This window comes from Ammodytes marinus (assembly GCF_949987685.1).
Source record: "Ammodytes marinus genome assembly, chromosome: 4".
NCBI classification, from domain to species: domain Eukaryota; kingdom Metazoa; phylum Chordata; class Actinopteri; order Uranoscopiformes; family Ammodytidae; genus Ammodytes; species Ammodytes marinus.
In genome coordinates this window covers 31,184,168-31,194,746 of record NC_137233.1, presented here as the reverse complement: position 1 = coordinate 31,194,746, position 10,579 = coordinate 31,184,168, and the positions used below count along the sequence as shown (strand labels likewise).

Genomic DNA, 10,579 nt, shown 5'->3' with positions numbered 1-10,579 from the left:
TTAACAGTTTACTAATGATCTATTAACTAGTTATAACGGATAGTTATTAAGTGTTTATGTGTACATGATCATGGCTATTGGCTACGGTGTGGCATAATAGAGCCCAATAAATACCCAAATTCCCCCAAAATGATTGTATATGCTTTATATGCTTTATATTGGTAAAGAACAGATTACAATGTATTAATGACAACTCAATATGCACCATATAGAATAGAATACATTTTATTGTATTCTCCTTACATATATAAGTTAAAGGATGTACATGCATCTTTGCTGCATAGTAGCATATGTTCAGTGAAAGCATGTTGGCTCAACTTGTCCCGGGACAGAGAGGCAGGAGTTTTCTTATGTAAACCCTGTGAAATACAACATCTGGTATGGGTAGGACAGCATAAGAAAGGGTCTTCGTGAGCAAATCTATTTTTGTAAATCTAATTTTGTATTGGAACATATTTACTAAACATGCAGCAGGTTAAAATACAACTTGTTTGGATTGAGTAGAGATTATATTAATGGTCAAACCACAGTATGACATCGTTATTTTTAGCATCAATATCTCATGTCATGTGCACCATATTGGTCTTATTCTGACAAATTAAACCATGGGCTGTATGCCAAGCAGGTGTGAAGTTTCACATAGAAAAGATAGAGGGAATGTTTATTGATTTTTTTTTATAAAAAACAATATATATTTAAGAGGCCCTGTTCTACATCATGTCAACGTCTAAAGCGCTACAAATGCTTATTATCATTATGAACAACAGTTTACATTCAAAATGTCAAGTCAAGGGACATCTGAGGATATTAAAACCAAGGCACATGTTCACAATGAATTAGGTAAAAATCTGGGCGGGGTTAATGTGAGTGCTGCGTTGGGATTGGCCAGGGGGGAAATTTACTATAAAAAGGAGACCGTGCGATTCGCCTGTTCACCTTATTCTTCAGGTTGCAGCTGAGTCAGGATGAAAGTCTTTGCTGTCCTTGCGCTTTGGGTGACCCTGTTCCACCAGGGCTACAGCAGTAAGAGATTGTTTCATGCTCTATTAACCTTTTTATTGCACGTTTGTATATATAACCATGTAATACACTAACAAATTGGGATTTGCGTCCTGTTGATTCTCAGACAGCCTGGACTCATGTCAGGCCAGGTGTGGTTATGATGCAGACAGCAGGTACTCCTGTCAGTGTGACAAGACCTGTGAGCCTTTCGGAGACTGTTGCTCAGACTACAATGCCATATGCAAAGGTGAAACTCTCGGACAACTATAACTGACCATTAATGAAGACTTGTGTAGAAAATGTCTTAATTGACCAGTTTGTACCTTTACCTCTGTGTGTTTCTGTTTTCACTTCTATAGCTGGAGCCACGACCTGCAAAGGCAGATGTGGAGAGAAATACAACTCCCAGAACGAATGCCACTGCAACTCCAAGTGTGCCCAGTACAGCAACTGCTGCAATGACTATGCAGATCAATGTAACGGTAAAAAAAAAAAAACCTGTGTCACCTATAGCTGGCTATCGCTCTCACGTGCCACGCAGCATTGTACAACTCTATTTCAGATTACTTCTAACTGCACTCTAAAAAGTATATTTTTGAAAAGTTGAAGTAACGCACTTTTTTGAATAAGTCTGACTCAGTTTTCTGCTTTAGTGATGGCAATGTACTTTTGTGGATTACATCAAATTGAAATTGTACTTTACTACATTGACCTGACATTGACTTGATTTTCTTATGCAAATTAAAGCGATTCAATTAGGTTTTCCTGTCTAACGCCCCCTTTCCCACAATGACTTGCACTGGTCTAAACCTTTGTTATGTTGCTATTTGCACCCTCAGTGAAGGGGATGTTTCATTCCATTACGTCACTATGCATTTTGTTTATATAAAATATCTCTTTGTGAACTAACCGTGATTTTATTGGTTATAACAGAACGGTTTGTGGAACTCTTAAGCCAGATCCCTAGTTCAACTCAGGAGACAAATTACAAAATAAATTAATCATTCCATTGAACTTTATATATTGTAACAAGTGTGTTGAAGTAACAAACAGAAGCTGCTGTCTATGTTTAGAATTTTAACAAATAGGGGACATAGTAAACTTATATAGGGTTGAAACACATCTGCCCAATGAAATATAACATCCCCTTCGCTCACAGTGCAAACAGCAACATAACAAACATTTAGTCCAGGTTGCCTTTATTCAATTAAGTTGGTCCAACTATTTTCTTTTAGGTTCTACAGAAGCAATATTTTACTTTAGGATTAAACAAGAAATTGATTCAGAAAACACTGACATTTTAAGTTGTCGTCCCTTAATTATAAGTTGGATTAATGCAAACTTTTGATTTGAAAACAAACAAACTATTAAGTTGATCTGACTTGAAACAATTGTGTAAGTGTAACTTACATTCTTTATTTCAATAAACTTAATTCAATTGTGTGTTACCGGTTGCCCTAATTCAATTAAGTTGGTTCAACTATTTTCTTTTTAGAGTGTGATTGTGTTCGTCTACACCTGGTCAGTTTCCCATGGTCGATACAGACTTAAAACAGTAAAAGAATGAGCGCCTGATACTGCTCTGAATAAGCTCCATTTCTCAAAAAGTTCATTTCTACTCATTGAGTTGAGTTTAACACCCTTTAGGCACCAAAGTCGCAAAATTGCGACATGACGCTGTACTGAATCAAACAGCTGTTTTCTCTAAAGAGTGTTATATTTTGTTCAAACTCCCCTCCACTAGTTGCCAGACATCCCGTACCTAGACCTTAGCTCAGAAAAATGTCATGCTTGAATGCAAAATATTCGAGGAAAACCGGAAATCCCATCCCAAAAAAAATTCAAATAAAAAATAAGAAAAATTCAAAAATCCCATCCAAACTTTACTTTTTTTGTCATATCCTCCTAGCGATTTTTTTCTGGTGTTATTGAAGACTTTTGTGGTGTTTAGAGACTCTTACGTGATAGCACGTATCACTCTGCAATTACTGTGCTCAACGAGCAGCTGGTGCTGCTGCGAGCCCCTCCCCGACCAAAAGCACTGACAGGCGGTCAGTCTCGGAGCAGCCCATGCCCCTCGGAGCAGTCCGAGCCGGTGACTTGACATTTTCTGCTACCCGTCAGATTTTGCTCCCTAGTGGTTCTGCGCATGCGCATTCCGAAAATAACAATCCTGCGTGAGCAGCCGTCAGATTCTGCTACCTTTTTTTGCTACCGAGTATTTTCTTCAAAACATGTTTTTAACTGCGTAATTATGCTACACATATGTTTAAATTGTGCCTTTTGACCTGTGAGCATGTAGACACTGGCTTTGCTGCTGAATATAGAAATTAAATGATGGCTTTTAACTGTGTTAACTTTACCAGACTCGGAGTGGAGAAAGTTTTCGCCGGTGGTGGTGGGAGGGGGGTGTACATAGGTAGTGGTGTAAAATAACGTGATTCTGTAGTGGGAGAATTATTTGATAGAGACAATTGATCTCACATTATACCCTACTAAATCTATAATAACGTTATAAAGTAGCATAAAAATATACAGCTTTCATTGTAGGCTACATGGGGTGAGTACTGAGTAGTGGTGTCCTGTGAGCCTTTCGGAGACTGTTGCTCAGACTACAATGCCATATGCAAAGGTGAAACTCTCGGACAACTATAACTGACCATTAATGAAGACTTGTGTAGAAAATGTCTTAATTGACCAGTTTGTACCTTTACCTCTGTGTGTTTCTGTTTTCACTTCTATAGCTGGAGCCACGACCTGCAAAGGCAGATGTGGAGAGAAATACAACTCCCAGAACGAATGCCACTGCAACTCCAAGTGTGCCCAGTACAGCAACTGCTGCAATGACTATGCAGATCAATGTAACGGTAAAAAAAAAAAACCTGTGTCACCTATAGCTGGCTATCGCTCTCACGTGCCACCCAGCATTGTACAACTCTATTTCAGATTACAACTGATTGTGTTCGTCTACACCTGGTCAGTTTCCCATGGTCGATACAGACTTAAAACAGTAAAAGAATGAGCGCCTGATACTGCTCTGAATAAGCTCCATTTCTCAAAAAGTTCATTTCTACTCATTGAGTTGAGTTTAACACCCTTTAGGCACCAAAGTCGCAAAATTGCGACATGACGCTGTACTGAATCAAACAGCTGTTTTCTCTAAAGAGTGTTATATTTTGTTCAAACTCCCCTCCACTAGTTGCCAGACATCCCGTACCTAGACCTTAGCTCAGAAAAATGTCATGCTTCAATGCAAAATATTTGAGGAAAACCGGAAATCCCATCCCAAAAAAAATTCAAATAAAAAATAAGAAAAATTCAAAAATCCCATCCAAACTTTACTTTTTTTGTCATATCCTCCTAGCGATTTTTTTCTGGTGTTATTGAAGACTTTTGTGGTGTTTAGAGACTCTTACGTGATAGCACGTATCACTCTGCAATTACTGTGCTCAACGAGCAGCGGGTGCTGCTGCGAGCCCCTCCCCGACCAAAAGCACTGACAGGCGGTCAGTCTCGGAGCAGCCCATGCCCCTCGGAGCAGTCCGAGCCGGTGACTTGACATTTTCTGCTACCCGTCAGATTTTGCTCCCTAGTGGTTCTGCGCATGCGCATTCCGAAAATAACAATCCTGCGTGAGCAGCCGTCAGATTCTGCTACCTTTTTTTGCTACCGAGTATTTTCTTCAAAACATGTTTTTAACTGCGTAATTATGCTACACATATGTTTAAATTGTGCCTTTTGACCTGTGAGCATGTAGACACTGGCTTTGCTGCTGAATATAGAAATTAAATTATAGGCTTTTCTGTGTTAACTTTACCAGACTCGGAGTGGAGAAAGTTTTCGCCGGTGGTGGTGGGAGGGGGGTGTACATAGGTAGTGGTGTAAAATAACGTGATTCTGTAGTGGGAGAATTATTTGATAGAGACAATTGATCTCACATTATACTCTACTAAATCTATAATAACGTTATAAAGTAGCATCAAATTATACAGCTTTCATTGTAGGCTACATGGGGTGAGTAGGCTACTGAGTAGTGGTGTTGTAAGTAACGTGATTCAGTAGTGGGAGCATTATTTGATAGTTAATGGGTCTACAGATCAAATACGCTACCAATTACGTGAGGTAGCATTTTCTGATAGGGTAGCATAATTTGATATAGGCTATTAAACACTAACAGCATCAATATGCTCCCCATATTCCTACAGTGTAGGCTACACTGTGTGTAGGCCTACATAGGGTCAGAACAGAGAGGTGACACACCTCCGCGTCCAGGCTGCAAATGAATCGCGCTGTTGTTTGGTGCGAAATCGGAGACAGTGTGCCACTAAACTATTTATGCTGAAGCTGGATTTAGGAGTTATTGAGAGAATATGGCAAGCAAAAAGTTGACGAGTAGGGAGTTAGTGTTCACTCTTTCTACGGCCCCGGTCACGGTGCGTCCATGCGCAGCAGTGGTGCAGCCATGCGACGCAGCATTATATATATATATATATATATATATATATATATATATATATATATATATATATATATATATACATAAATATATATATAATATTCTTCATTATTATTATTATCATATTATAATAATAATAATAATAATAATAATAATAATAATAATAATAATAATAATAATAATAATAATAATGAAGAATAGAAGACAAAAGTAAATAAAAATGGGTAAAAAAAACAAACATAAAAAGTAATAATGAGTTTTGTGGTGCAGTTCTAGTTCTAGTTTACAACTGTTGTCTTACAACATAGTGGACATCATAACAAATGGATGGAGGGGTGAATCTGATGAAATAAATTCAACTCTCTTTCAAAATATCAGGTATTTCATGGAAATTACGTAATCCAACATGGCCGCCGCCATATGACGTCATAATATGCTAATTAGATGGGAAAATTTACTCCCTAGATAAACTTTAGGTCATTCTCAATATTTGTCTCATTGACACTTTGTCTCTATATCAAACCACTTTCAATCCAGAGCCTTCTGAAATTTAGGTGTCAAAATCTAGTATTTTTAAAAATAAAACCCGGCGCCTGCTCAAAGAGGTCAAATTAAAAAATATTCCACAAAAAAATCAAGATTAGAGAAAAGTACATAAAGAACAGAACCTCTCAGAATGATCATCTCATATTTAATATATAACCCTTTGGAGGGGCCTGTACCCCAGACAGACAACCACTGAACTAAACTACAATTGTTAACGAAAACTCCACCTCGAAACCAGCTATACCAGTAAAATGATAATCAAGAACCAATAATAATAATGTAATTGATATAAGGCATCAATCATAGGGGCCCATTTTTGGTACTTGAAGTTAATTGTGTGATAATACATATTTTCTTAAGCATGATTTTAAATTTGAAGAAAATGCTTTATCCACCACTATTGAGGCCAGCCTCACTTGGTCAAATCTCCATCAGTTTATGACCAGCGGGTGTCACTATTGCGCTTACAATACTTTTGAAAGCAAATGAAGGGTTCGGTTGGTGTTTCCCATAATTGAACATGCTCCCTCCTGCAGTAACAACAGGTTGTGATTAACAAAAAATATATACATAAAGTGTAAGTAAAGTAAATGTACTTATTATGGTGAACAGCTCCTTAGAGTATTATACATTCATTTGACTGATGTGACGCACCACTATAAAGCCCCTTTTACACTTTGTTATGTCCAATTTTATTACAATAATTGCTAGATACAAAAATCATTAAATATATAATCAATCGTTAGAATGGGTCTAATGGATTCTTTTTTTCATAAAATACATTAAGAGTTGTGCTGCGTCTTATAACTGTTACAGTAACATGATAACGACATTATCTGTCTCTGTGTGTGTGTGTGTGTGTGTTTGTGTGTGCTCTTGTACAGGTAATGGAGGAGGTGGAGACGAAGGTGGAAGTGAAGGTGGTGTGATCACTGATGCAGAGATCAAGGCTCTCTCAGAGGCCCTCTATGCTCTGGATTCAAACAAGGCTTCAGCCTCAGAGTTGATCATTGACCCTCAGGCTCGTGTGCCCGACTCTCAGACCAGCTCCAAGAAAGATCTCTCGTCTAAGCGGTGGGAAGACAGTCTCCCTTTCATTGTCTCCTCTTCTTCTTGATCTTGATTTATATGCCCCCCTAGCTCACGCACAATTTGGTGTTTGTGTTTGTGCCTCCAGTTTGTTCAAGTACCTGGATGAGGAGGCTCTGTTCTCCAAACCCACCTACGCTGCTTTCCTAGCTGTGCTGAACAACTATAACAGGATGACCGGACAGAAGGAGGACTTCAGCTCCCAGCAGCTCGATGAGCAAGAGAACTTCATCAGAGAGACCATGTCCAACACTGAGCTGGGCAGGGAACTGTACGCCTTCCTCTACACCAAGGGTAACTAGGTCCACGTGTACTGGGACATCCTGATACTGGTGCATCACTGCACTCATAGGGCAACCCTTCGTCAGACCAAACGTAACAACTGTGCCCTTCAATATCCAAAATGATCATCTAATTTGAATGACTATGTCTTACTTCAACTTGGGGAGGATCATTAATCATGCTCTAAGTTTTGGAAATATGGTTCCAATAGTGTAAAAAAATAGACGTAAAGTATAGTGTTTTCATGAAGTCAGTGAGTGAGCTGTTGGCTTCAATTGTCAAGTGTCATGTAGTCCTGTAGTGTTTAGTCCTGCAGTAGTAGGTAGGGGACTGGACAGTTGCAGTTGAAGAAAAAGATGTGATTGTTGCCTGTATTTATTTAGACCTTTTCAAACAAGTACACTTAAAAGTTCATCGCATTAGATATTTGCAGTGTGCCTAAGGATGTACAGAGAAGAATCGTCACTGGATTACTTTGAAGCAGGATAACACAATTTTTTTTTAAAGATGCTTAGAAATTTCCTATAGTTATTTTTCTGTGATTTACTTTATTTGCGATGGAAAAGGTTATCCATGGAATGTATAGGTCACTTTATATCTGAAAATGCATGTGCCTCTAAAGGGCAAGCAGTATCTTTACGCCAAGTCTCTCCCTCACATTTGTGAAACCTCTGCTCTCCTGTTTAAAGTGTGCGTTCTTCTGTATTCTAAGGCGTCTATGCATCAGAGGAAGAGTTCATTTACGACCTGAAGATGATGTGGTTTGGTCTCTACTCCCGCAACAACAATGCGATGGACTCCAGCGGCTTTGAGCACATCTTTGCAGGTTTGGAAAAAAGATTCAGATTTCTTTCAAACACCACAAATGTTTTGCAATTGATTTTTGTTTTCGCCTCGTGATTATTAACAAGCACAATGGGTTATTAGGCGAGGTCAAGGGAGGAAAGGTGTCCGGTTTCCACAACTGGATCCAGTTTTATCTTCTGGAGAAAACAGGAAAGCTGAACTACTACAGCCACAGCTTCGACGGGCCTGTAAGCACCCTCAACATGAACACCTCCATATGCTGATTAATCCTGTGAAATGTGAAGCGCTCCCTTCATTTTCCCATCTGTGTTTCTTTCACCTTATCTCAGTGGACTTCTTACCCCGATGTCTTGGGGATGCAGTTCATGTGGGATGGGTACTACAAGCAGGTCGGTTCTGCGGTCATTGGCTGCAGCCCCGAATTTGACTTTGCCTTGTACAGCCTCTGCTACATCACTCGCCCTGGAAAATCGTGAGTATATATCTACACGTCCAATTATGTTGTCTTATGTAGGAAACCTTTTCTGATTTAATTTTTAATTTTTTTTCATCGTCCCTTTTTTTCCGCAGTTGTCGCCTGAGCCTTGGAGGGAAACAGCTCAGAATCCAAACTTACACCTGGGAGAATTCTACCTATGGTAATGGAAAGAAGTTCATCGGCTCTGCCTTCCCAGCAACCCCCTGAAGCTGCCATCTGCTAAACAACAAGCGGCTCGCGGAGGAATCTGCTTCTGTTTGATGACACTCACAATGTAAACACATTAAAAAAGATGTCCTCATTCAGCAGGCCATATCAATGTATCACAGCAGCTTATTTTCATTCATTCGTGGTTCAATACAGCAGCCTGGATTATTTATAAAAAGGAATGTATCTTCTTGTATTGCTTCTTTTCAGGAGTGGCCAGCTCAGACACATGCATATCCACTTGTATGGGTAAACAGTAAAGCAGACAGTGTATTAATCCGCAGTTTAACCTTCTTTGGAGCAAGAGAATTTGGTGCTCTCCCAGGGGCCTGATCAAACTGTGCCTAATGGGGCAAAAAAATGCATTTCCACACCCTGAACGGGCACAATACTGGCACCAACCCCTACAGTACCAAGAGCATGTGTGCATCTGAAACAATCGCTTATTGTCTTATAAAAGAGCTAAACAAAAAAAACTAAATGCGGTCTTTTGCAGTATGAACTATAGAAACAAAAAGACATTAACAGATCATGTTCTGCTTGACCTGCTTCAAACAGTAGCCACCCGCTAAACCTGTTCTTATCAGCTGTCCATAGTCCAAGCTGCATGCGTAACTCCCCAGTGTAGGGTTAAGTGTGTGTGTGTGTGTGTGTGTGTGTGTGTGTGTGTGTGTGTGTGTGTGTGTGTGTGTGTGTGTGTGTGTGTACATTGTGAATGGCTGCATCTTTGCGTGTGTGTGTGTGTGTGTGTGTGTGTGTGTGTGTGTGTGAGTGAGTCCAGCTGGGATGGGGGTTGATTTTGCTCTTTCACTCATCTAGGGTGACTAACAGGATAAATTCTGGTCTGCCGAGAGAACAGGGGACACACTTGCAGGCCTGTTTGAAGAAAGCATTACAGGAGATGGATCTGCCACTGATCCTATTGTCCACCAGTGTGTGCATTCATGCAACACAAGAGCACAAGTTTAGTCAGTTCGCAGTAAAACGGTGGCCGTCAGTGATACATCTGATTTGGGCCTCCCATGCAGCCAAAAAGTAGCAGCGACATGACAATAAAGTTAGTCCAGTGAAGAATTTCTCTCCCTATTGTGTCAGACCACATTACATTTTCTGAGCTGGTGACTAGAAATTAGAAGAGTAAATATTCTCTCTTCACACTGCCCCCTTTTTTCAAAACCCTGGTGGAATCAAATTAAATAACAGTGGGGCAAATAAAGGGAAAAAAGATTCAATTGTTTCTTTTGTCACTCACACAACTTCATAATCGAATTATAGCTGGCCACCCGCCAGCGTGTTCTCGCATCTCCCCAAATAGGCTCCCCCATGGCAGATCTCGTGAGCCACCTGACTTTTGTTTTGTAATTATATTATCCCGCTCTCGCTTTAGCGTGTTGTGGCTAATGGCTGCGCGGTCTAGCCCAGCTGCACATGCAGAAACAAAGCTGCTTATGGGGCCAGACAATAGGCCCGTGGAAAAGGGACGCCTGAAGGCGGTCAGCCAATGAGCACGCTCTACAGGGGGGCATCAGAGGGCTTAGGGAAGGGTTAAGGGGGTTTAGGGGTTCGGACAGAGGGGGGGGGGGGATTTTACCCATAGACGGGTTCCTCAATGAGATGGTTAGTAGGAGGACACATGGTCAACATCACCCCTGACTCCTCGGGGTCGGTGCTGGGCTGACAGGGGGGTTCAAGTTTGGCTTAGATGCTGGCCA

The 10,579-nt window shown here is 40.3% G+C and overlaps 1 protein-coding gene across 1 annotated transcript; it reads left to right on the top strand.

The window, feature by feature from the left end:
- Positions 1-965: 965 nt before the first annotated feature.
- Positions 966-8,867, top strand: endou (endonuclease, polyU-specific; the record flags this gene model as incomplete). The annotated part of the gene is made up of 9 exons (XM_080026402.1): positions 966-1,023; positions 1,127-1,249; positions 1,362-1,484; positions 6,889-7,078; positions 7,182-7,387; positions 8,088-8,201; positions 8,303-8,409; positions 8,512-8,654; positions 8,753-8,867. The coding sequence occupies 9 exons, from the start codon at positions 966-968 to the stop codon at positions 8,865-8,867; spliced, it is 1,179 nt and encodes a 392-aa protein (XP_079882528.1).
- Between the last annotated feature and the right edge of the window lie 1,712 nt (positions 8,868-10,579).